At 49.4% G+C, this 26,838-nt stretch overlaps 2 protein-coding genes across 2 annotated transcripts in view; both read right to left on the reverse strand.

Annotated features, from left to right (window-relative positions):
• Positions 1 to 9,580, reverse strand: part of DACT3 (dishevelled-binding antagonist of beta-catenin 3) — a 10,830-nt gene extending 1,250 nt beyond the window's left edge. Inside the window, exons 1-4 of the mRNA XM_006898695.1 lie at positions 9,332 to 9,580; positions 2,860 to 2,956; positions 2,473 to 2,625; positions 22 to 213 (exon numbers count right to left, since the gene is read on the reverse strand). Of these exons, the coding sequence (XP_006898757.1) occupies positions 22 to 213; positions 2,473 to 2,625; positions 2,860 to 2,956; positions 9,332 to 9,580 (691 nt within the window). The remainder of the gene's footprint in view (positions 1 to 21; positions 214 to 2,472; positions 2,626 to 2,859; positions 2,957 to 9,331) is intronic.
• A 9,535-nt stretch (positions 9,581 to 19,115) lies between these two features.
• The window catches only part of PRKD2 (protein kinase D2), a 38,974-nt gene continuing 31,251 nt past the window's right edge, over positions 19,116 to 26,838 (reverse strand). Inside the window, exons 16-18 of the mRNA XM_006898617.1 lie at positions 20,856 to 21,123; positions 19,591 to 19,676; positions 19,116 to 19,331 (exon numbers count right to left, since the gene is read on the reverse strand). Coding sequence (XP_006898679.1) covers positions 19,116 to 19,331; positions 19,591 to 19,676; positions 20,856 to 21,123 — 570 coding nt within the window. The remainder of the gene's footprint in view (positions 19,332 to 19,590; positions 19,677 to 20,855; positions 21,124 to 26,838) is intronic.

Consider the following 26,838-nt stretch of genomic DNA (forward strand, 5'->3'; position numbering starts at 1 on the left):
CTGGCGAGTCGGTGGGTGGGCGTGCGCTCTGGCGCGGGCTGCGCAGGGCCACGGCGTGCAGGGGGCTGGGCGTCAGGAAGGGCCCCGCGCGCTGCCGCCGCTCCGCCGACGAGCAGGTTTCGGAACCCGCAGCCGTCGGGTAGGGCGCGGAGAAGGACCGCGGCACAGCCGCTCGAGCTACCACCGGCTCTGGAGCGCTGGGACTGGCGTCTCCTAGGAGAGGCAAGAGAGGAGGGGAATGGAGGGGCGCACGAAGCTCGTTTTCCCCGCGCCTGGGAGGGCAGGCCGCCTCCTCCCTCGCTCCACTCCTATTAAAAGCCCTGCGCTCATCCCTTCCCACGTATCAGGTTCCTAGCAAAAGCTTCACAATGGCCTACAAGCCCCTGCATGATCTGCCTCCCCCACCCCTGTCTTCCATCCGCTCCTGTTTGTAGGATCCGAGTCCAGCTGAGCTTCTGAATGTACACACCAGTCACAGCCGACCTCGGAGCTTTTGCACTTCATGTTCCAGGATTCCTGATTGTCCCGCCTCCTTCCCTTAGTTCAGGTCTCTTCTGTGGACATCTTTTTTATTGCATCTCTCTCTCAACACCAAGGCCCACTCTTTGGCTTCTCCCCCCACCACCCCGCTTACCTTGCTTTCTTTCTGTCTAGCACTTGTCAGCGTCCTATAAGCCTGTCTTGATTTACGTGCCTCACTTTACTACGCATCAGAGAGCGAGCAAGGGTTTGGTTTTTTTTTTTCGAAGTGAAAGTTTTGCTGTAAGCCTGTGTCAACCAAGTCTATGCAAGCCATTCTACCAACAGCCTGGGTTCGCTCACTTCCTGTCTGTCATTCTCATAATACTTCAGATAATGTATTTAATCAATATATAAATAAATATAATATTTTTAATAACATAAACATAACACACTTCTTGTTATGTGCCACTGAATTGGAACTGACTCCTAGTTGACCTGCCAGAAGTATTCGGTTATTGCTATCTCACAGAAGGAGACTGCACTTTCTACTTCATAGCAACTGGTGGATTCAAACCCTCGGTCTTTGAGTTGGCAGCACAACTCCTTCCCCCCTAGGCCACCAGAGCTCATTTCACATGTAAGTCTCCCAAAACCAAATCCATTGCTGTCAAGTTGATTCCAACTCACAGCCCCCCGACAGGATAGAGTAGATCTGCCCTAGAGGGCTTCCAAGGCTGTCATTCTTTAGGGAGGAAATTGGCCACATCTTTTACACCGTGGTGGGTTTAAGTTACTAACCTTTCAGTTACAGCCCAATGCTTAACCTACCACGCCACCAGAGACTCTTCTAATACTCTGAACCCAGTCTGACTGCTGTCAGCTGGATTCTTACTCGCAGTGAACCTCCATTGCATTTCCTAGGCTGCAAACTGCATAGGCGATGACCCATTATCCTCTCCTGAAGCCACTGGTGGATTTGAACTGCCCACCAGAGAGGGTCAGCCTCTCGGTTAGTCACACACCTCCCTATAGATTACACCCTTCTACTTGTTGTGAGGTACTATTGACCCTGTGAACAGCACATCTGAACCCTGTCTCATCCTGTGCCATCCTCACACTTCCTGACACACAAGAGCCCATTGCTGCAGTCACTGTCTCAGCCCACCTGTTAAGGGTCTTCCTCTCCTTCACTGCCCCTCCATCCTTCCAAGCATGATGTCCTCCTCCAAGGAAAAGCCTAGTATCATCTCCAGAATATGTGAGACGAAGCTTTATCATTCTTTGCCTCCAAGAGAAGCACTCGGGATAGACTCTCTCCAAGACAGTATAAAGCAATCATGACTTTCAGACACACCGAGGAACAAACAAACCAGTTCATGTAACACGCTGAATGTAGACTGGCTGGTCTGAAATCGATCCCACAGTATCACCAAGATATGCCTGTATATGTTTTACTTTTTCACTTTGTAACTGCCTCTCCCATTAGGACGCTGGCTCTCTGAGGTATGGATTTGAGTCTGTTTTGCTCACCTCAATCTCCTGCCCCTAGAAGAGTGCTGACAAGTCCGTTCTGACTCAGAGACCCTATGTGGGAGAATAGAACCTCCCTACCTTTGCAGAGAAAATGGAACCAAACCCGTCACATGCAACCCCATGCATTAAGAGTAGAAGAGCTCCAGGGTGGTTCTTCTGCAGCGCTGCTGGGTAGATCTGAACCGCTGAGCTGTACATGGATAGTCAAGCATCTATAGTCAAACTATCTGTGCCACCCAGGGACGTGGGCACAATGGTATAAATGAAAAAGAGCAACAGTTTGTATTTACTGGCGGTTGCCATCAGCCCAGTCTCTTGCCTTTGGCAACTGATGCAATGGAGACCCAGAAAGAGGAGGCTTGCTCAGAAGCCATACAGGAGAAGTATCACAGCAGGATTTGAATCCAGAGCGAGCAGTCTGACTCAACACCGCGTGCTGGTACCGCCCATCCATCCCCCTGGCCCACCCTGCCTTACCTAGGGACTTGGGTCGTTCACTGGCATAGATGCCTCGTGGGTCAGAGGGACCCAGGCGTCTATAGGAGCCAGATCCAGAGAAGCCACTGTCCCCACAGAAGGTCGACGGTGGGGAGTCTGGAGCTCCTGTGGAGCTCGGGTCTTCGTAGAAACCTGGATTCCGGGGTGAAAGAGAAATTCAGGGGACCTGGGGGAGGGCGAGCAGGAATAGGGAGACAAGAGCCGGTAAGGAGAGAGAGAAAGGGGAGACCTAGGGGAGGAGGGGGAGCCAAAGTACAGAGAGGGAGGACCAAGGGGCAGGGAAAGGGGAGACGGCAGATGGAGCCTGAGAGATGTGGGAAAAAACAGGGTGTCCCAGACCAGCCCTCGCCGTCCACTTGTGCTCACCTGAGCTGCGCCCACTCTCCTGCTCCAGGCCCCCAGACTCCAGGCTCAGGTCTCCCAGCTGCTGACCCAGGTCCCAGATGAGTCCAGGCAGGGCCTCCTGGGGGCACAGGGAGAGTGTGAGGGTCAGAGAAGCCCCAATCTTTTGCCCACTGTCCCCCAACCCTAATTCCAGGTGCTCACAGGCAGTCTCACTTTTGATGTTAAAAAAAAAAAAGTGGAAAGCAGAACAGTACCTGAGTCCTGGGAGAGCCCTCACTTTATCTGTCCTTTTAGCCCCACTAGAGAGTCCTTCTGGGTGTCTAACTCTCGGTGTTCATGCTGCAGTTCTAGGCCAGCCCTTGGTGGGTATGATGACGCTTCGTCCTTTGGGCCATCCATATTGGCTCTTCCCCCAGCCATACATGTTCTTGTTGAGCGTGGTAGAATCAGAACTGACCCATACATAGCTGACCCTCCGGCGGGTTTCGCCTGGGAGGAGATTGCAGCTGGCACCCCCCAACCGCGTGCCTTGGGGATTGCAGCACGGACTACCACTAAGCCATGCCTACAGCGCCTTAATCCTTGTTACAAAGTCCCTCTCTGAGTCTAACTTCAGATCTTACTGTAAAAGCATTTCATGGCTAAAACATGACAGCCAGCACTCAGCAGATTCCTTAGCTTCGAGAATGCCTTCCCCCAGTCCTGCAACCTGTCTTCTCAAAGGCCCCCATCTTTCCCCTCTTGCGGGGGGGGGGGGTGGGGGGGGAAGGGAGAATAAACAGTACCACCATTAAAAGCCCCTTTGCTAATCTCCCTGAAGTCCTTCCTGCTCAAGACTGGCCACAGCTCATAGACCTCTTTGCTCCTCCATTCAGGACTCCCTTTCCCTCTGGGAAGTTCTTATGAGAGTCTAACCTTAGCAGTATTGCTGCGAGGACTACTTGCACCAAATTCCAACAGATTCCTAAACCCCTAGTGTCACCCTCTCCTCCAGCCCAGAAGCCTACAATTCTGGCGCACTATGCCTCACTCATTCCTCAAGAAACGTGTCCCTGAATCTACCCTGAATCCTTCTCCCTGTAGGACAAGACAACTTTCTGAAACCTTCGGAGGGGAGTAGGAGCTGAAAACAACTCAGGTGTATATCTAAGGTCAGAAAAGTTAACCCCTTTTTGAAAAATTGAGGCCCAGAGCCAAGAGAGAGTTCCCCATGGGTCGGAGCAAGGCCAGAGGTGGCCACAGCCTCCGGCTGACGGTTGACCATCAGACAAAAGCAGCTTGTCTGGGCGGCGGGAGGGAGGCGGCCAGGAGGAGGGGCTTGGAGGGCAGGCGCCGGCTTTTCCTATTTAGGGCAGAAAAAGCCTGCTCCCCCAAAGCCCCGCCCCAGCTTTCCCTCTCCAGCTCTCCACGGGCTCCCTGACCCACCACCACCCACCCAAACAGAAGCCCCCGTCTGGGCCTGTTTATGCAAGGAAGGTCAACAAAGCATTCCCCTTTAGGCTCTTGCTCTGGTCTGCTGAGACTCTGGGTGGTGAAAACATCTTTGAACAGAATCCAGGAACGCAGGGAAACTGTCCAGGATCGGTGGGTGGCTAAAAGACCATGGGTTGTCTCACGTCCTCCTATTAATTGTCCCCAAGGCTGGCTCTGCTCTGTTATGCCAGGCTAGCTCCTACCCCAGGGCCTTTGCACTGGTTGTTTTCCCTGCAGGGAGCCCTGGGAGTGTGGTGTATTGCACCTTGGTCTGCTAACTCAAGAACTGGGAGTTCAAGGCCACCAGTGGCTCCGGTGGAAGAAAGATGAGCTGTCTCCTCCCATAACAATTTATAATCTCAAAAGGCCAATGTAGATGCAACAAAGAATGAATGGACATCCAAAATCTCTGTAGATTTTCGTTAAAATTAATAATAATAATAATAGCCAGTGTAGAGTTGCTGTGGGTTTTGTTGTAGTTTGTAGGGTTTTTTCTCCACTCAGTGGCAGTGTGTTTGTTCTTGGTTTCTGGATTTCCCTGTAGGGCACTTCTTCCCCTTTCACCTCCCCAGGACCCCACTAGCTGACTCCTTATGCTGCATTCAGGTCTCTGCTTACATGATTCCTTTTGTGAACCCAAGTTCATTACTGCTGTGGAGGCTGGCTGTCAGTCTCATGAGTTAACAGAGAAACTGCTCTATAGGGATTTCTGCAGAAGGACGGCCTGCTTCCTTAAGGAGTCTAGCCAGGGAGCTCTAGTCAGAGGTGCGTGGTTCGAATCCACCAGATGCTCTGCTGGAGAAGGAGGGGCAATCTCCTCCTGTACCAGTCAGATCCGATTTGACGGTACACATACAAAATATAATTAAAAAAAAATAGTCTAGTCAAGAACCCCTTGCAAGCTTATTTCAGCTCACAGCGACCCTCCATCCTGTTTCCAAGACTGCAAATCTTTTACAGAGCAGACTGCCTATCTTTGTCCCTCGAAACACTGGTGGATCTGTTAGCCTCCCTGCAATGCAATGCACTGCAACACCTGGGCTCCTTCCAACTCTACACCACCCAACAGTAATAAACTTTCACCAGGCCTTTCTTCCACAGCATCACTGGGTGTGTTCGAACTGCCAACCTTTAGGTGAGCAGTTGATCCCACAAACCCTGCGTACCACTGAGACATCTCCTTCTCTGAATATTCTGCCTAAACTAGTTCCTGTGTGTTTTCTACGTTGCTGTGACGATGTCCGGGCTTAAATATTTGTCATCTATCTGCTATTTTGTCTCACTAGAAGCTCAGCTATGGGAAAGCAAGGATTTTTGTCTGCTTTGGTCGCCACTGTGTCCCTAGAACCTAGAAGCATGCCTAGCACAAAGTAAGTGCTCAGTAAATAATCTGAAGAAAGAGTCGTAAAGATGGATTAACACAGTGGCTGCAGCAATGCACCCCAGCAAAGCAGCAGTTGTGAGAATGGAGCAGGACCAGGCAATGTTTCTATCTGTTACATAGCGACGTCATGAGTCAGATTCCATTCAGCAACTAAGAACAACAACCACAGTGGAATACTATGCAGCTGTTAACAAGGAATCCATTTCAATATGGGATCATTGTCAAGGTCCAGTGCAAAAGAAAAGTGTAAAATGTACAGGTGTATGACTGTGATAATTGCCCCGAGGCTGGTTAGGATGGAGATGCCTAGTGCTGCCTTCCAGTTTCTGACTGGGGTCTGGATAAAGGACCCCAAGAATTTGTGTTTCTAACAAGTCTTCACATGATCAGCTTGGGGCCACACTTCGAGAACCATTGGCATAGTTTCTGGGCCTTCACCCAAGAGACTGGAATTTGTTTAAAAAAAAAACAACCAAGCAAAGCCTTACATGTCTTGGTATGTAAACTGTTTTTGTGAGTCAAGGCACTGGAGGAAGCCTATATGGTGACAGGGATGTTGACCTTAAATGAGGGAGGGAAAGGGAGTCAAGTGTTTAAAGATGCATCTCTTGGAACCAAACCATCCTGTCCTGCTAAGTTGATTCTGACTCATAGCAACTCCAAGTGACAGAGCAGAATTACCCCTTAGAGCTTCATAAGTTATACCCCGTCCTGGGAGGAAGTAGCCATATCTTGTCTCTTTCACAGCTTCTGTCTAGGTCTGAACCACCAACCATGCAATAAGCAGCCTCGTGCTTTAACAGGTAGGGTCCAAATTCCTTTGTGACCTTGGGCAGGTTACTTCACCTCCCTTGGCCTCAGTTTTCTCATCTATAACATGGGTGTCCTACAGTGCCCTCTTTTCTGAAGTGCTGGTACTGATTCAATGAATTTATACGAAGCAGCTCCTTTAAAGTCCGTGTTGTTGTTATGTGCTGCTGAATTGAAACCCACTCAACGCTGACTCTCCAGTGGGGTTTCAGAGATTGTCAATCTCACTGGAGGAGACTGCCTACCTCTGAGCAGCTGATGGCGTCAAACCTCATACCTTTGGCTTGACAGGACAGCTCCTTAACACCCGGCCACCAGAGCACCCTTTAAAGCACTTAATAAACCCTAACTTTTCTTATTTCGCTAAAGTTATGAAGTTCTTTTAAAGCAAATATGAAATTGTGGTTTTGCCTAGGTGATTAAAATGGACATAGATTTCTTTTTTGGGGAGATAGGTAAGTGAAAAGGTCTGTAGTTCTTCCACTGCAAGGAAGAGCAGGAATTAGGGGGACAGATAGGAGAAGTCACTTTCTCCCCAAATCAGGACCCCATCTACCCTCTTTCCCAGTCACCTCCATTGAAAGTCTGACTTCATCCTTTCTAAAAGCTGCAAAGGGAAGACTCTTTAACACAAAAGACCACAATGTCCTTGGCCTGGATCTGGCGCCCTGCCTGTTCACAGGCCCTTCATCCTATTTTTTGCACACCCTTCTGCAAATGGCTTCAAAGTATAACAGGGGACAAGGGTGTGATTGAGATTCCTGGAGCCCCCTGTGCTCACACTTCCCAAGATCTTTGCTTCTTTCAACTCACACGTCCTCATCTGTGTGTGTCCAATACCCTGGTTAAGCATGTCCTTCTGCAAGTCTAACTTAAGGCCTTCCTGCTGGAATCCCACTCTTGGCTCAGGTTTGCTCCTGAACGGGAAGCTCTGGACACACATAGGCTTTCCTTTGGGGCAAAGAATAGGACCCAGAAACCCCATCCCCCCTCAGCTCCTAGTGGCATTAGCGAGTCTGAGTTTTTCTGGCTGCAAAGAGAGTGTGTTGGGGGAGGGTGGGGCGCAGCTTCCTAAAACAAGAGCAGCGCAGGGATCAGAGGAGGCTCCCAGCCCTTCCTCAGAAGGACCAAGGAACCCCAGCATCAGAAGCGTTTATATTTAGCGCTTTTCTGCTCCTCCCTCAGTAAGGCTGTCTCCATCCACCCTCCGCCGTCACCACCCCCTCTTTGGTGCTGGGACGGAGCTTTGCCTGGAGACAGTGAAGGGGGGAGACCTCCCCACTACCACTTCAAGTCAGCTCAGGAACCCAGGGGGACTCTCCCCAAGGGGCAGAGAGAAAGGGGAATCAGGGCACAGAAGAGGGGAAACTGAGGGGCAGACAGAAGGGGGGTGGAGGGGAGGAACAGGGGTGGACAGTGAGGGGAGACTGAGGCACAGCAGGGGGAAAGACACAGCTGGCCTTCATCCCCACGCCCGGAGAGGGGTGGGAGGCACCGTCCAGAGCCTCGCCAACGTGAGTAGGGGGAAATGGTGAAGGCCCCCACAATCCGTCTCCAACTTTAGGAGGGGGTGGGGCCTCCCACAGCTGTTTCTGTTTCCCCGAGAAGAATGTGCAGGGTCCCGCTCCCGGTCGGGGGAGGGGCTGGGCGTGCAGCCCCGGAGTCTGGCTTCAGCTCCCTCTCCTCCGCACTCCCCATCTGGGGAGGGGGCAGCCGAGGTCAGCCACAAGGAGCGCCCCCTCCCCCCCCTCCCGCCGCTGCTCCAACCTCGGCTCAGGTTTCCCCAAACGGCAAGTTCTGACCACACACACAGGTCTGAGGATGGGATCCGCTAGGGGAGCCCCAGGTCTGGGGCCTGAGTGTGTGGGGGGAGCGGCGGGGGGGGAGGGGCAGAGAGAGCCAGAGACCCAGACGTGGGCAGGAAGCAAAGAGGTGCAGCGATGCAGGAGAGAGCACAGGCCCGGGAAACAGAGACACGGGTAAGAAAGAGAGCCAGACAGACACAAACTCACGGTAATGCGAGGACAGGGGGAGTGGAAGTAAACCCAGCAAAAAGATCAGGAGAATGAAGGAATTGCATAGAGAAAGCCGGAGGGATGATGCCTCTCGAAATCAGTTTGGTAGACCTCCGCCTCTTCTTCCACCGCTAGACCGCCCAGAAGATCCCAAAATCAGACTCACACGCTGCCTCAACCTGGCCACTGTGGGATTAGGGGACAGCGGGGCGCAGCCACCAGAGGGGCACCTCCCCTGAGCTCCCTGCCTCCAGGAGGCCCTGAGGCCCCCTCCCCCCACCCAGCCCCCTCGGGAGATCTCCAAGCACACCAGGATTTCGAAAAGATGGAGCCCCAGGAGCCGGGCTGTGAGGGGAGCAGGTTTGGATCACGGCTGTGTGACCTTGGATGAGTCACTTGCCCTCTCTGAATCTCAGTTTCTTTCTCCGTAAAATGGGGGCGATCACGCCCAAGCTCCCAAGCGCCAAGGAGATCAGGCATGCAAAGTACTCACAGCCCGGTTTGACACATACTTGGCTCCCAGAAGGATTCTCCCCACCCCGCCCTTGGTGAAAAGGGGTAGGGGAAGGGGTATTTCACGCGGCCCCCGTGGAGGGATGCAATCGCCAAAATCTCCTCGCACCCAGGTTTGGAAGCAGGGAGGCCAGATCCCGGCCGCAGCCCGCCTCCCGTACTCTCCGTCCCCACCCCCTTCCTCCCCTCGACCCCCACCCGCAATCAGGACCGGATTCTGAGCATCCACCCCAGACAGATAGACTGATGGACGGGGGGGGATGGGCGGGGACGGATGGACGGACAAGAGGCCCCTCACCAGCTGCTCCTCCAAGGCCGCCGCGGCCCGGCGCGCGGCCGCCGCATCTTCGTCCTCCTCGGCGTCCTCCTCGTCCTCAGCCTCGGCGCCCCCCATTCCAGGCTGGGCCAGCCGCAGCGCCTGCTGCACGCGGTACTCCTGCCTCTCTCGGAGCCAGTGCAACTCGCAGAGCCCGGCCAGGCTGCCCTCCAGCCAGCCCCGCAGCCGGCCCCGCTCCGGACTCACCGGGAACGAGAAGGCCCCGATCATGGCTGCGGCCCCCCGCCCCAGCCTGGCCGGGCCCTGTGGCCACCCTTCTCCCGGTCCCACCTCCCCGCCCCGGCAGCCCGCCTGCCTGCCCGCCCGCCCGCTGGCCCGGCTGTCACCGTCTCATCTGCATAGGCGCCGGCCCATTGGGCCGCCCACCCGCGACTCATCTGCATGGCCACGCCCCCAGACGCAGAGTAACAGCCACCTATTGGTCGGCCCCCGCCCTTTCGAAGACTCTCGACCGTGCGACCGCGCCCCCCAACTCGACGCATGCTCCCATATATACTCGCTGGGCTTACAGACGGCCTCGCCACGCCCCCCGCGCGTCTAACTTTGGGCCTTGGCCACACCCCCAACGCGTCGCAATAAAAACGTCAGATCTTGCTCCACTGCTATTGGGCCGTGCCTCCACAGCCTCGCGTTTGGTTCCGCCTCCTTGCGGGCAATCTCGGGCTACTATTGGACCGTCCAACCAGAGGGGGGGAGGGTGACCTATAAATACAGACTAGGTCCACGTGACAGTTTGATTGGTGCTCCTCCCTCCTCTCCTACCCTCTGCTTTTGAGGCTGCGCAGGGGGCAGAAAAAGGTTCGGAGTAGACCCTGGATTTCACCTCTTCTTCCACGAAGCCTTCCCAGACACTCAACTATGAAAGAAGAGAAAGACATCTTCTTATAATACTATGCTTTTAAAGAGAGCTGGCTTCACTGTCTCGCGCTTCGAAGAATTCCACGCTTCGTTTAAGACTCTACTGTCATTGTGTTGAAAGCTAATTTTTGAACAAGAGATCATGGGTTCTACAAATTATGTAGCTAGTCTTGCTAAGATTGTGAGATTGATTGTATTCAGATTTTAGAATTGTAAAACCAGAGTAGAAGCTTCTGTGAGTCGACTAGAATAGAATCTATGCGTCTTTTGTCCCCAGGTGTTGTGATGCTTTATGGTCACTATCCTGCGACTCCAGGGGCCTTTGTTCTACATTCTGAGAAGCTTTGTTCTCAGCCTTCTAAGATCCTCTGTTCTCAGCGTGTTGTGGTCCTAGAGCCTCAGTTTCCTCCTCCATTCCTGGACTCTGTGAGCGGGCTAGTGCCCCCTCAGGCGGCCAGCATGTATCACTACATCTTGTGTGCCTTTACCCTGATCAAGGAGACCTAGTTTGGTGTTCCTAACCCATTTCTTAGACAGACCTTGACTCCTTAAAAACCAGCTGTTCAGAAGATGATGTGAAAATCCCTCTTTTCTGATTTTGAGCTGGAGAAGCTGCTGTAGTGATTAATAGTGAAGACCTGGAGTCGGATGGCTTGGAAGTGAATTCTGGTTCCGCTGATTACTGGCTGTGTAACTTTGACAAAATACCTTAGTCTCTCTGTGCCCAAGATGTGCCATACATCTGTATGATGTGCGTATATTTGTCAAGGAATAGGGCAAACAGTCAATGCTTGCACAGAAGGATTTGCTAAAGAAGGAGTAGGTTAGAGAGTGACAAAGAGAAAAAGAAATTGTGATTGCAGTTGTTGGGTGCCATCAAATCAGCTCCGACTCTTAAAATGAAACCCTGAGCAATTCTACAGCATCGTCACCATCTCGGTTATGTTTAAACCCACTGCTATAAACACAGTGTTAGTCTATTATTATTGGAATGCCTTCCTCTTCTTCATTGATCTTCTGCTTTTCCGAACATGATAGTCTTCAGGGACTGGCCTCTCTTGGGTAAACTTTGTTCCATCTCTTGTATTCTTTTAGACAAAATTAATCTGTCTTTTCCCCCCCCTTGTTGTGTACCATGGAATTGGATCCGACAGGCACAAGAGGAGACTGCCCCTCCTTCACCAGCAGAGCATCTGGTAGATTTGAACTGTGAACTTTCAGGATTGCAGTGCAGCTTCTTGCCAATAGCCATCAGAGCTCCCTACTAATCTGTCTTTGAACGACTGTGGGTCGGATGACTGCATTGTCCAACAATCCAGAGACTTCACTTACTGCTATCGTTATGTGCTGTGGAATCAAAACAGACCTGATCTTCCAATGGGTTTTCATAGACAGTAAACCCCATAAGAGGAGACTCCACATCTTTCTTCCTTGGAGCAGCTGTTGGATTCAAATCATGTGCCTTTGGGTTGACAAGTGCAACTCCAGGTAAAGATGTGAGGAATTCTGGGCAAGATTTTTGAGGTAGTCAGTGTCTGAAGTCAGGATGGTCTCAAGCATTTTAGAGACAATGATGATGGCACAAGACAGGGCAAGGTTGTCCTCAGCTTGATTGCACCTAACAACAACAACTTATGTAAGACCAGTTGAGCCTCATTGAGTCTGGTAATGATTTAAACTTCTGGTCACCAGGAATTTGACAAAAGAAGTAAAAAGATAATCCTCCCATCAACAAATGAATGGATAGAGAAGCTGTGGCATATTTACACAATGGGATACTATGCTGCATTGAAAAACAAGGAACTCATGAAATATTATACCAAATGGGTGACCCTGGAGGACATTGTGCTGAGTGAAATATCTCAGTCAACAAAGGACAAATACTGCATAGTGCTAGAGTTGTAAAGTAAACTGGCATCGGGGTTGGGGGCAGACTGAAAAAGATGGGATAAATTATGTATACTGCATTGAAACAGATGAGAGAGAGAGAGAGAAATGTTTAAAAGGGATGTATGATTAGGTATTAATTGTCATGACTAGAGCCCAGAATGAAGGCTGTGGAATGGAGTGGACTTGGGGGAGGGATTGTATAATAACAAAAGAATTTTACTTTTGAAAACCAAGTCTGCATAGTGGAGTGGACTTGGGGGGAGGGATTGTATAACAATGAAATAAATTTTCTTTAACTTTTCAAAGAGAAGAGTGAACTGGGGGTGGGAGGTTGGACAGGGAGAAAAGTGCAACAATAAATGAATGGAAATCCAAAGTCTCTGTAAATTTTCATTGAAATTAATAATAAAAAAATAAAAAAATAAGGAAGCTGTAGAAGAATCATCGCCTTAGACTTGGGCTGTTGGTAAGCATATAGAAAATGCTACAGAGCATCCAAAGAACAAAGAAATCTATTTTGGAGGAAGTGAACCCAGGATGCTCCTTAGAGACAAGGATGGTGACACTTCATATCACATACTCTGGCCATGGCAGAAGGGGCCGGTCCTTGGAAAAACAGACATCATACTGGGAGAAGTAGGCTAGCCAAAGAGAGGAAGACCATCAGTGAGGTGGACTGATGCGGTGAGTGTATCAAGGGGCTTGAGTCTGATGGATTTCATGGCACGGATGGGACAAGGTTCTGATCTGTTGTTGACAGTCGCTGTGCTTCACAGTTGTCTGACTGCGCCACTCCTAACAACCCATTTCAAGAAGGTCTCCTTGTGTAATGGATTTCCTACTCGCTGCTAACAGAAAGGTTGGCTGCTTATTCTATCAGTCATTTTGCAGGAGGAAAATGAGCTGTCCTTGTGTAAGGATTTCCAGCCTCAGAAATCCAATGAGGGGTTGCCACAGTCAGAGTTGACTTGGAGGAACTGGGTGAGACCCATCTCAGACTTCTGATCTCCGTATAATTGAGATAAACAGATGTGCAGGACCATCTGAGGACTGCCTTGGGTTAAACCCTATGGGAAATGCTCTGCTTTGAAATCTGGGCATTCAGACTCAGAGCCATCCACACATCCATGCAGTTTTGTGCAGAGTCTTTAATTAAAGATAAATAGATATGTATGTCTAAGGTGCGCCTAATCCAGGCCATGGTCTTCACAATTTCTTGTTATGCTTCAGAGAGCTGGGCAATGACTAAGGATGACAGAAGAATCGATGCCTTTGAGTTGTGGTGCTGGAGAAGAGTCTTGAACATGCCATAGACTGCCGAGAAAACAAATAAATCTGTCCTGGACAGGGTGAAACCAAGTCTCTACTTGGAGGCTAAGATTTTGAAGCTCTGTCTCACATACTTTGGGCATGTGGCCCGGAGAGATAAGTCCTTGGAGAAAGACGTCATACTCAGAAGGGTGGAGGGACAGCACAGGAGAGGAAGATCCTGATGAGATGGACTGGTACAGTAACTGGGAAAGTGGGTATTGGTGTGTCAGAATTAATGTTACTGTCTCAGGACAGCTACGGGTTCTGAGCTGCTGTACATAAGGTCTCTGTGGGTTGACAGCACATAACAACAACAACATGTTTGTCTGTTGATCACAAGACTGTCTTAAACCAAACAATTGTCGAGGGAAAGATATTGAAGAAGGAGTTCAAGAGATACATTCCTTATAGTCTTCCCTCTTACAAGGAACCCTGATGGTGTGGTGGGTTAAACACCAGGCTGATAACCAAACGGTCAGCATTTTAAATCCACCAGTGATTCTAAGGGAGATAGATGCCACCGTCAGCTTCTGTAAAGCTTTACCACCTCAGAAGACTCTGTCCTACAGGGTACTGTTTGTCTGATCAACTTGATAGCATATGACAACAAATGAGATATTTCGAGAAGTCAAGGACCTCTTAGGGATGTTTCACAGAAATGTTTCGTTCCGATTTAGTGACCAGGTAAGACAGAATAGAACTGCCCCACCTGGTTTCTGAGACTGTAAACATTAGGTAAGCAGATCTGGCATTTGCACCTGGCACTTACCCATCGTGCCACCAGGGGTCCTTACCCTGGTTTTACTAACAAGGAGTTCTGCTGCCAGTCCAAAGGCAGTGGATTGACCTCCACCAGCAGCTCTTGGGAGAAAGATGGGAAATCTCCTCCCATGTGATTTACAGCCTCTGAAAAGCTGCTGGAGGGTGAGGTCAGAGAGGGTTCCAACTTGATGGCAATGAGAGTGAGTGGTAATAAAACAAGCAACAACAAAACAGTGTTGGCTGGTTGATTCCAATTTAAAGTTGTCACTTGTATTATGGAGTAGTACTGCTATGTAGTTTGGTAGTTTTCTTTCTCTCACCTGCTTCTTTCTTTCTTCTACTGGAATCTTATGGGAAGCATATCACCAAGTCTTTTTTTGGTCATATTGCTAGGTGAATCTACAGAGCAAGGATGCCACTTTAAAGGATAAGGTGCACCTGACCTAAGCCATGGTGTTTTCAGTTTCTTCATATGTATATACCTGGTGGCTTAGTGGCAAGAAGCTGCACTGCAATCCCAAAGGCATGCGTTTCAAATCCACCAGTTGCTCTGGGGGAGAAGGATGGGCAATCTCCTTCTGATGGATTAACTGCCTCTGAAAATGCACCAGAGGGTCAGCTATCGGTCGGTTCTGACTCTACAGTACACAACAATATATGTATATGAAAGTTGAACAATGAACAAGGAACGCTGAAGAACTGAGGCCTTTGAATGGTGGAGGGGTGAAGAGTATGGGATACCCCAGGGACTGTCAGGGAAGAAACATAGTAGGGGTACTCCCTAGAGGCAAGAAGGGTTAAACGTTGTCCCAAATACTTTCAACTAGTGGTCAAGAGAAGCAAATGAGTGAAATATCCCAGTCACAAAAGGACAAATATTACATGATGCCACTGTTGTAGAATGGGACTGTCCTTGGGGTTGGGGAGAGACTGAGTAAGATGGGTTCAATAATGTATACTGCACTGAAACAGAGGAGGGAGAAAACCGTCTAAAAGAGAGATGTAACTGGGTATTTCTGTCATCACAGGAGACTAGAGCGAGGGCTGTATGGTGGAGGGGACCTGGGGGAGTGTTTGTAAAACAATGAAAGAATCTTTTCTTTTACTTTTCCATAATTTTTGGACTCATGTACTTATAACTTGTTAGTCAAATTTGTGTCTTCTAGGTTGCAACACCCCCATGATACATCTTGAAGGATATGTACATGTACAGCCAAGCACAATCAATAAGAGTGCATCTGAATTCCAAAATCAATCTCCATAATAGTCTATGTGTTTCCTACTGCCAAAGGGGCCCTTTAGAGTAGTGAGAGAAGATCTTCACCCTGAAACCCACAGTGTCCCTTTTCAGCAGGAAGTAGCTAAGAGAATACGCCGTCCCCTTTTCCTTATGACTCAGGGTGAAGTCTCTCTCAGGGAGGAGTGATAGGGAATGGCAAAGGACACACTGACAAAGAAGATTAATCAGAACTGGCTTTGACAAGCACTGTGGCATTTGGACAAGAACAAACTGGGAGGAGGGTAGAGAGAATAGTGCAACAATGAATGAGTGGAAGCCCAAAATCTCTGTAAATGTTTATGAAAATTAATAAAATATAATTATAGAAAAAAAAAAAAGAAGAAGCAAGTCCCTAAAAAAGGACATCAGGTTAGACAGGTGAAGGATCACCGAAGGAGAAGAGGACCCTCAAGATGAGGGATCAACAGTGACTGTTTCAATGGGCACAGTGGTGACTGGGAAGATGGTTAAAGTCCGCGCAAGACTGTGATCTGTTGCACATGGAAACGATGTTGAGTCAGAATTGACTTGACACAAGTCACAACAGCTATGCAGGTTTAACAGCCACCCCTCAGGATACCAGTGGACCAGGGACTTCCCCGCGATTTACAGCCTCGGACGTCCAACGGACCATCAGCGGTAAGTTGGATGTGACACAAAGCTTGCACCACCTGTGGTCCTGAGGCCCGTCCAACATTATAAAAAAGAACAGAGCACTATCTCCGGAGGCACCCGGCAGATGGACAGATTGATATGAAGCAGGAAGTCCGCTATTAGCCTGAATTGCTTCCTGTGTCTGGGAGGCTCAGGAAGACCTTTCCCATTGGTGAGCAAGCGTGGGTGTGACCAAAACCGCAGAGAACTTGTTCGGTGCGTGCTCAGAACCCACACTCTCTGCTGTGGGTGAGAGCGAGCTGGGAGCTCAGGTGACACTGGATAACACGGGGAGCTGGTGGGGCAGAGTCAAAAGTAAGGAGAGGTGGGTACATAAGAGACAGAAGAGGGGAGCTCTGGTGGCCTAGTGGCAAGAAGCTGCAACTACAATCCCAGAGGTGCACGGTTCGAATCCACCAGATGCTCTGCCGGGGAAGGAGGGGCAATCTCCTCCTGTACCAGTCAGATCTGATTTGACGGTACACTCACACTAAAATAATAAAATAAAATAAAAAAAAGAGACAGAAGAAAGGATGTTGTACACCATTGAGTCAGAACTGACCCATAGCTGACTCTCAGCGGGGTTTTCAGAGGCCAGTAAACTGCACGGGAGGATATTGTTCATCTTTCTTCTCTGGAGCAGCTAGTGGATTTGAACCTAGTACCTTTGTATTGGCGGCTCAATTCCTTACCACTAGGGCACCAGCATTCCTAAAGAAAGGGTAGTGAGGTTTAAAGAGAGCAGGAGGGGATAGGGAAGGAGGGGCAAACAGCTTTATGTGGTGTGTGGGACATATGGTGCCCACTGACATTTTCTGGTGCTGGGGTTTAGTGGGAAGCTATCTCACATTTAGGGTGCATTGCCATCTGTTGGGGGCCTGTATAACTGCGTGGATCTGAGAAAAATGGGCCCCTTCCTATCAATTCCAGAACCAGAGAGAGCCCCTGGGCCAAATGTGTCCCACTCATTGTATAAAAAGCCATAAATTATCTCCCAAATGTAAAAAAAATATCCTTCCAAATGCCTTCCACTACTGAAAATACATGGTTCCAACAGAAAAATTCAAAGCAGAAAATAACTCAGGGTTTGGGAAGGTGAGAAGTATTTCGGTTTTCAAAAGGTGACTGTTACTTAAATGAGACCTTGGACCTTTGAGGCAAGAGAGCTCCTTGAAACCCCAAGTTCCCCCAAAGGGGCCATGGACGTTTCAAACCATCTTTAGTGAAATCTTGACATTTCTGGAGGGATTAGACCCAATGGGCAGTGAGCCCTGTCTCCAGATCTCAGGCTGCCTGGATCACCGGTGCCCATGAATGACAGAGAAGTTACCATGTCAATTAAAAATACCTCTTGCACGTCATATTCCTGCTATGCATGAAACACACAAATCTACTGAGTTCAATTCAAATTCACGGCCACTTTATCCGTTACCAAGATCTGTGGTGGTCAGGGATGCAAACTTTACAGAAAGATGGGCAGACCTTTCTTCTGTGTTACCATTAGTAACACAGCTCATTCATTGCTGTTGAGGTGGAAATGACTCATCACCAACTCTCTGTTGAGTTTATAAAGCTGAAAAATCACATAAGAAATTGTTTTTTTCTTGCCCAGAGCCACTGGTAGGTTTGAACTGCCAGAGAGGCATGGCCTATGGGTTAGCTGTGCAACTCCCTATAGACTATGTCACCAGCACTATTATTGACACCATCAAATGAAAAAGGAATCTTTTATTATTATTATTATCTTGTGTGTACCGTCAAGTTGGATCTGACAGGAACAGGAGGAGATTGCCCCTCCTTCTCTAGCAGAGCATCTGGTGGATTTGAACTGTGTACCTCTTGGGTTGCAGTGCAGCTTCTTGCCACTAGGCCACTAGAGCTCCCTGAAAAAGGAATCTTAATGAGCTACTGGATTTACTTGTTTTGCTCCAAATCCTGTCCCTTCCCCTCTCTGGTCGCGATCCCTCTCTAATTCTTCTTCCACTACTGTTCTCTCTCCTCCTTATACTCCACACATTTCTCCCTTGGGGTGTTCTCTTAGGAGCCCTGGTGGCACAGCGGTAAAGCGCGCTGCCAACTGCAAAGTCAGTGGTTCAAAGGCATCAGCCACTCTAGATGAAGCCGCCAGCTTCTGTAAAGTCTGACATCCATGGGAGCTGTTCTACTCTCTCACAGGGTTGCTATGAATCAGTCACCTTTTGGCAAGTGTCTTCTCCAACAAGATGGCTTGGGTGGGCCACGGGTCCAAGTATGGCAATGACTGTAAAGATGGTGCAGAAATGGGCAGCCTATTGTACGTAGGATCCCAGTAAGTCAGAACTGAAAGGACAGTAGCTAATGGCCAGTGTTCCTGACAGCAGCCCTTCCTCTATACCTCCATCTCCAGGCAGCTCTTCTTCCTAATTTTTTTTAAAATTGTATTTTGTATGTGTGTACCGTCAAATCGGATCTGACTGGTACAGGAGGAGATTGCTCCGCCTTTTCCAGCAGAGCATCTGGTGGATTCGAACCGGGTATCTCTGGAATTGCAGTGCATAGACCACCAGAGTTCCCTATCTTCTTCCTAAATCTTCACCCCTCAATAAGGGATGCTGCTTCTTCTCATTACTCCACTTTCCAAAACCCCTCTTTTGCCAGCAGCCCTCCTCCCCGCACTTTTCATCCTCGTCCTCCATCCCTCCTTTTCAGGTAGACTTTCCAGGTAAACACCTTGGTGAGTGAACAAGAGTGTGGTGTGGACAGAGGCCAAAGCCACTGGATCAAAGATGAGTTCGTTTTAATTGTTGGAGAGACAGGGAGGCACTTCTAGAGATGGCCCCGTGAGTCCCCTCGCCAAGCTCCCATCACTCCCTCCCCAGGGCACCTTCCCTCCAGTAACAGCACAAAGTCTCTTCCGCTAGAACAGTTCAGCGCTCAGATCCAGGTGGAAGTCAGGTCCTCGAAGTTGGGAGGACGTCGGTGTAGGAGCAACTAGGGCGAAAGCAAAGGGTCTCAGAGGACGCTGACGCGCTCGGCTAGCCCCTGCATCTCATGGTCCTGTGGTGGGAGGATCCCACTGAAATCCACATCAGGTGGCAGCAGCCCAGGTCCAGGTAGTGAGCGCTCGGTAATGAACTGCTCCCAGCGGGCGTCATCGCTCTCGTGCGTGATGTACCGCTCGCCCATCTTCCCCTCCAGTTCCCGGAGGTCCAGCCATGTCTGGTACTCCTGCATCCCAGAGAACAGGGATTAGCACAGGCTTTATTATCTGTTCTGCTGGTGTGAGGCCAAGAAGCAGCTGGTACCCAAGAACAGGAAGCCACTCCCTTCTTAATCTAACCAGCCAATAGCGAATTGGTTCCACCACAGACCAGCCAATGGGAGCCTCGGTCGGCTAGGCCAATCAGCGCTCTAGACCCAACCTTTTCTCCATCTCAGCCTATAGGCAGCCCATTCCCTTGGCTCTCAGCCCCGCCCTCCACGTCACCTGTAACCAAGGATGGCTGAGAGACTTGTCCACGCTGTAACGCTTGCGCATCTTCACCTGCAGCAGGTTGTTGATGAGGTCGATGGCTGCAGCAGAAAGGAGAGATACAGCTCATCTCTTGCAGGGTGGTGGGCTGCTCCTTCTCCAACAGCCCACCCGCCTGCAGTCAAGTACTTCCCCAAGACATTCGGGAAGACTCAGTCACATCACTCACTCACTCAATCATCCTCTTCTTTGTTCAACTACAAACTTGCTTCGAAAAGACCCACCCCTATATTTGGCCTCTGGATAAAAAAGTGTGCCTCCTCTCCACACCTCAGTTATCCCTAGATGGACCCAATGCCACTAACTGATCACCTGTTTAGACCACAAAGCCTTTGCGTGTGGAGACCACAGTGTCCACCTCGTTCCTGGTGCTCCTAGTACAGACTCCTTCCCTCCCTCTGCCAAGTTCAGGCTGCAACCTGTCCTCTGGGCTTGCCCTTTTAATCGTCAAGTCTCACTCCTTTGCTGGCCCCGCTTCCCTGGTGGGTCATCCCTATCCCCTTCCTGAGCGCTGGTCCATCTCTAGCCTAGTCACATCCCTTGTACCCGACTTATAACCAAGGCCTAGCTCCTTCATGTTGCCCCCTACCCCCACCTTCGCAGGGCCAACGCTTTCATAGACATTAAAACCTCCAAAAGTGGTGAGCTCTAGTGGCCTAGTGGCAAGAAGCTGTACTGCAATCCCAGAGGCGCGTGGTTCGAATCCACCAGGTGCTCTGCTGGAGAAGGAGGGACAATCTCCTCCTGTACCAGTCAGATCCAATTTGACGGTACACACACACCAAAAACAAAAAAATTGAAAACAAAACCAAGAAAACCCCAAACCTCCAAAAGCTCCAATGCATTCACTCTTTTTTCGGACCATTCTAGATCTTTGGTCACCCCTCAGATTCAGGCTTCTCCTGGGGCCATCCAAAGGTGCTGAGTCTAGGTCTTTCCGGCCCTTCCCAGTCTCCAAGGTGCCAGGCTTCTGAGGCAGTTCATTACCAAATTACAGAATTTCTCTCAACCTCAATCTCCGGGTCTTTGATTTTACGCATATTACTAATTGGGCCAGGCAAGTTGTAATTTACATGCCAGCTCTCATGGTCCTGCTCCCACTAGGCTCCACCCTCCAGATATCACATCTGTGATCAGGTTGGATGTAGAGCCCTTCTGCCTCTGCCCTCCCACCTGCTGCCACGCCCCTCCCGCGGAGCCACGCCCCCACCCCAGCTGACCTCCCTTGGAGATGCGGCTCCACGGGCTGGGCGGGTACATGAAGGCGGCATTCTGGATCTGGTCATTGATGTCCTCATCCTCGTTGAAGGGGAACGTGCCGCTGAGGCTGACGTACATGATCACGCCCACTGACCACATGTCCAGCGAGCGGTTGTAGCCCTGGTTGAGCAGCACCTCCGGCGCCAGGTAGGCAGGTGTGCCCACCACCGAGCGCCGGAACGACTTCTCGCCGATGATGCGTGCAAAGCCGAAGTCGCACAGCTTCACCTGCGGAGGACGGAGTGGGGCAGGTTTGCTTACGAACACACAAATCCAACAAAGATTCTCACCACTGGGCCGACTGGCTGCATCATGATAGATGGTGGAGTGGCTGAGATTGTTAACAAGTTTAGTTTGCTTGGCTCCACAATCAACATTCTTGGTACAAGCAGCCAGGAAATGAAAAGAAATATATTGCATTGGGAAAGTGTGTTGCTAGAGACCTCCCCAAGTACTGAAGAGCAACGAAGTCAGTCTGGAGACTAAAGTGCGACTGATCCAGGCCATGGTCTTTGCAATGATTTGCTATGCATCATAGAGCTGGACAATGACTAGGGATGATAGAAGGAAATTGATGTGAGGGGGATAGAAGGAGAATTTGAGCTGTGGTGCTGAAGAGTATTGGATATACCACTGACTGCTAAGAGAACAAACAGGTTCATCCTAGAGAGGGTGAAACCAAGCTGCTGCTCCTTGGAGGCAAGGATTCTGAAGCTCCGTCTGACATACTTTGGACACGTTGCAAGGAGGGACCAAGTCCTTGGAAAAAGATGCCATGCTTGGGAGGGTGGAGGGACAGCACAGGAGAGGAAGACCCTTGATGAGATGGACTGATTCAATGACTAGGGTAATGGGGGTTAGGTGTGTCAAAGACAATAAGATTGGCACAGGATAGAGCAGGGTTTAGGGCTGTTGCAGATAGGGTTGCTATGAGTCGCAGGCAACTCGATGGCACCTAACAACAATAACAACAACTCATTAGCTGAGTATAGAAGGAGAATTGATGCCTTTGAGCTGTGGTGCTGGAGAAGAGTATTGAGAATACCATGGACTGCTAGGAAAACAAACAGATTTGTCCTGGAAAGGGTTAAACCGGGTAGCTCCTTGGAGGCAAGGATTCTGAGGCTCCGTCTAACATACTTTGGACATGTAGTGAGGAGAGACCGGTCCTTAGAGAGGGACATCATGCTTGGGAGGTTGGAGGGACGGCACAGGAGGGGAAGGCCCTCTATGAGGTGGATTGATTCAGTGACTGGGATAACTGGGATGGGAGTGTCGGAGACAGTGCGATTGGCACAGGACAGAGCGGAGTTTAGGGCTGTTGTACATAGGGTCACTATGAGTCGCAAGCAACTCGATGGCACATAACAACAACAACAAACATTAGCTGAGGGAAGATAGTGGCTTTTCCTCTTTGCCTCATTTTCCTCATCAGTAGGACGAAACACGTAACAGCACTGACCTAAAGGTCTGTCTGAAGAGTAAATAAAATCGACCCATTAAAATCTCACAGGACAGAGTGCCACTGGGGTACACCTCAGAAGCAAAGTCTGTGAAACTCTGTCTCACATACTTAGTGAAAATTGTCACGATGGACCAATTCTTGGGAAAAGACATCATGCTGAGAAAAGTGGAGGAGCAGAGGAAGAGAGGAAACTCCCAACAAGATGCATCTAAATATATTTTCCCTGCAGTTTTATCATTTTAACCTAATTTTGTTGTTGAAAACTTAAAAAAAAATTAAATCTAATTGGGGTTGGGAGGTTAATCATAGGGTCATACAGTTTGATTGGGAGAGGGAGGTGTGGGTAACAGACATGGGAAAGATCTGATGTGAGAAATAGTGTATATGAACTTTGTAAGGAAACTAGTATAAAACAAAAATTTATTTAAAAAACAAAAGAGAGAAGAAAAAAAACCCTCACAGGACAATGAATGCCTGGCATACAGCCAGTGACCATTCAAAGCTAGGAGCCACTATACCTCTGCCACGGTGCACCTGCTCTTATCTCCCTGTACCTCGGTTTCTTCTTCTGTACAACAAGGATCCTAACAGTCCCAACCGGGAAGGCTTGTGTGATTTGAGAATAAATACATGTATTCAGTGTGAGGAGTAGCACCCAGGGCAGAGCGAATGAACCTCACTCACCTCAGGAGTGAGGGAGCCCCACTCGTCTAGCCCCGAGCCGACGCAGATGAGAACATTAAGGGTCATAAGTAAGTGGATTATAGTGTGTGGAGAACTGAACTGCGCCTCCAAAAATACACGTAAAAATAAAACCAACTCGAGCAGCTGGTACATCCAAACTGCCTGCCTTTTTTTTTTTATTATATTATTTTTGTGTGTGTGAGGGTACCGTCAAATCAGATCTGATTGGTATAGGAGGAGATTGTCCCTCCTTCCCCGGCAGAGCATCTGGTGGATTCGAACCGTGCACCTCTGGGATTGTAGTTGCAGCTCCTTACCACTAGGCCACCAGAGCTCCCCTCAAACTGCCTGCCTTTGAGTTGGCAATGCAACTCCTTGCCCACTAAGCCACTAGAGCTCAAAAGTGACAGATAATGTGGAAGCTATCCAGCGATGCCCCAGGATCTGAATTAAAGACTTAAAGGATTAAGGGTGGAATGCTCTAATCCCGTCACAGTAAGGTAAGTCGCCCTTTTATAGGGTTCTATAGTATATTAAATAAAAGGAATGAAAGTGAGCAGGGGTGTTGGGGGGATCTCAGTATATATAACCAAATAAGGATTGCCAGGAGTGGAGTTGTCCTTTCTGAAGCCAGGCACCTATACTGGGAAGGTCCTTGCCACCCCAGGGAAGGGCAGGACATAGGGGGATCTCTAAGGAACTCATGACTCACAAATGCTGAAGGAAATGGGGCTTCGCTCCTAGGAGAGGAAATGACAAATAGAGAAAGGGAGAGAGAGAGTGAGAGAGAGAGAGTGAGATAGAGAGTGCGCGAGAGTGCCTTCCCCAAAGCTGGCACCCTGAATTTGGACTTCTAGCCTCAACTGTACGAGAGCAAATTTCTGTATGTTAACTCTGTGATCGCAGTACTAGAAAACTAAGACACACTGACTGCATGACCACTCCAAGCACAACAGGAATCACTGCCCAGAAAACACTGCTCCCCTTGACTGGCTGTGGGTCAGACCTCTGGCTGAAAGTCAGCTGATTTTCCGAAGCACTCTCCCGGCCTTTCTTCCTAGTCCATCCTTGTCTGGAAGCTAAGGGGAAACTCACTTAGCCTCCTAGCAACACTCAAGTCTCCACTGACTGCCGGGTCGTGGCTGTGCATATGGGGCCCTGGGTAGGAATTGATCCTGCGCTTCTTGCCCTAAGGATGAGAATTCTACCACTAAGCCCTCTTATTTATTTTACCAAACCTTCAAGTAGATTCTGACCCACGGCTACGCTCTCAGTTGAGTTTCCGAGGCTGTAAATCTTCACAGAAAGAGACTGTCTCCTCTTTCTCCCATGGAGCAGTTGGGGGATTTGAACCACTGACTTTACCGTTAGCAGGCCAAAATGCTCTTTATTGTGGGGACTGGCTCTGGTCGCTGTGAGAGGTTTAGCAGCATCTCTAGTCTCTACCCATTAGACGCTACAGCACTCCTGTTCAGTGGTGACTATTTAAAAAATGTGTCCAGACATTGCCAAATGTCTCCTAGGAGACAAAATTGTTCCTGGCTGAAAATCACTGCTACGAGTGGATGCTCCTTAGGCACAGAGATGGGGCATGTCTGCTCCATGGACCTTGGACAGAGCAGAAAAGGAAAAACGAAACAAAAAAACCCCCAACCCGTTGCCACTGGCTTGATCCCAACTCATGGTGACTCCATGTGTCACAGATTAGAACTAATCCAAAGGGCTCTCCTGGCTTCTTTTTGACAGCAGGTTGCCAGGTCTTCCTCCTGTGGTTTCTGCTGGGTAAGTCTGACCTGTGAACAAGGTCAGCCAACAAAACCAAACCTAAAACCATCAAGTCAACTCCCACTCCTAGTGACACTTCAGGACAGAGCAGAACTGACCCAGAGGGTCTGAGGCTGGAATCTTTACAGATTTCTCTCTCTGTGTGTGTGTGCATGCCATCAAATCAGATCCAACTGGCACAGGAAGAGATTGAACCTCCTTCTCCAGCGGAGCATCTGGTGGATTCGAACCACGCACCTTCAGGATTGCAGTGCAGCTTCTTGCCACTAGGCCACTCCCTTGGAATCTATATGGAAGACGACCTAGTACCTTAGCTTTCTCCTGGGGAGCTGCCAGTGGCTTTGAACCGGTGACCTTTAGGTTAGTAGCCAAGTGCATAACCATCATGCCACCAAAATTCTTCCTTTAGTAGGCAATTGTTAATTGCATTCCCCCCCTTGGCATACAGCAGGCACATAGTAATTTCTAGTTCACTGAATATCAGCCTTTAGCTCTGGAAATGAACTGAGTCAGATGATTTCTAAACACAGAAAATAAAGCAAGTATTTCACAGGGATGTGGAGGGGCTAGACAGGAACCTATAACTAAAAAGGCTTAAACAGCAAGGCAAAACAGTTGTCAAGGAAGGGATTCTGACTCATGGGGACTGATGTGGTCAGGATTAATCACTGGGCCCCCTTCCCAAGTTGCCTCTGGGTGGATTCAAACTGTCAAGTTTTTGGTTAGTGGGCAAGTACTTAACCTTGTGCATCAACCAGGAACTCCAAACACAGACACAAAACCTCAAAACCAAACTCACTGCTGTCGATCCTGACTTTCAGAGAGCCTACAGGACAGCAGAACTGTCCCATAGGGTTTCCAAGGCTGAAATCTTACAGAAGCAGCAGACTGCCTCATCGTTCTCTTGCACTTAGCTGGTAAATTGGAATCACCAGCCTTTCGGTGAGCAGCTCAGCAGTTCACCACTGCGCCAACAGGGGCTCTTAAAGATCAAAACCAAAAAAGAAAACGGCGCCCACTGACCCTCCATCAGGTTTATGAGGTTGTGTGTATTGAAGGAAACTGCCTCCTATTTCTCCTGAGGAGTGGCCTAGTGGATTTGAACCTCCAACCTTTCAATGTGAAGCCCAATGCACTATGTCCCCAGAGCTCCTTATTCCTTAAATAGTCACTACTGTCTCCTCAGTCCCCACTCACGGCAACTCTCCTTTGCATTTCTGAAATCTTAATGGGTGGGGGCTGCCCATCTTACTTCCAATCAGCCGCTGGTGGATTCGAACCATGGACACAACCTTTTGGTTAGCAGCGCAACTTCCACGGGACTATGCCACCAGGGCCCCCTTCTTCAAAGACCCTACGATGAAGAAGCTGTAATTGTTCTACTTTTTGCCCAACCTGACTTCTCTACCAATGGGATCCTCCCCTCTTAGCTAGCAGGCCAACCAGAACAACTTTCCTAACAGATTCACTGAAGAAATTATCACTTGTCCTTTAACATACATCCTCTGCATCTCTCAATTTAAGGAATCATCCGGAATGGACTACATTTCCCAGCATCCCTTGCAGCACATGACCAAGCTCTAGCCAATGGGATGCATTATCACTGCTTTAGGGAAGAGGTACAACCATTTATTCTAGTTCATTCTTTTTTACTTGCCTCTCTCTGGAAAGCAGACATAGTGGGGGCCATTATAGACCGTAAGAACCCAGCAAGAATATAAAGAGGGCAGAACAAGGCAGCAGGAGTTAGTTGGTCCCAATATCATGACACAGTTTTTTTGGGGGATAAAAATATATGCAAAACCCCTCCCTGTCAACAGACAATTCAGCAACAACTGGTTATGTGTTTCAAATTGTGCCATCTTTTTCTATGCACCTTTTCCAAACTCATTCTGTAATATCAACACAAACTCAAGGGAGCCCCAGTAGCATGGAGGTAAAGCCATCTACTAGCGGGTAGCTCTGCTGGCCTAGTGGTAAGAAGGTGCATTGCCAATGCAGAGGCACAC

The sequence above is a fragment of the Elephantulus edwardii genome, unplaced genomic scaffold, assembly GCF_000299155.1.
Source record: "Elephantulus edwardii isolate Elephantulus edwardi_28Jun2011 unplaced genomic scaffold, EleEdw1.0 scaffold00236, whole genome shotgun sequence".
In the NCBI taxonomy this organism is placed as follows: Eukaryota; Metazoa; Chordata; class Mammalia; order Macroscelidea; family Macroscelididae; genus Elephantulus; species Elephantulus edwardii.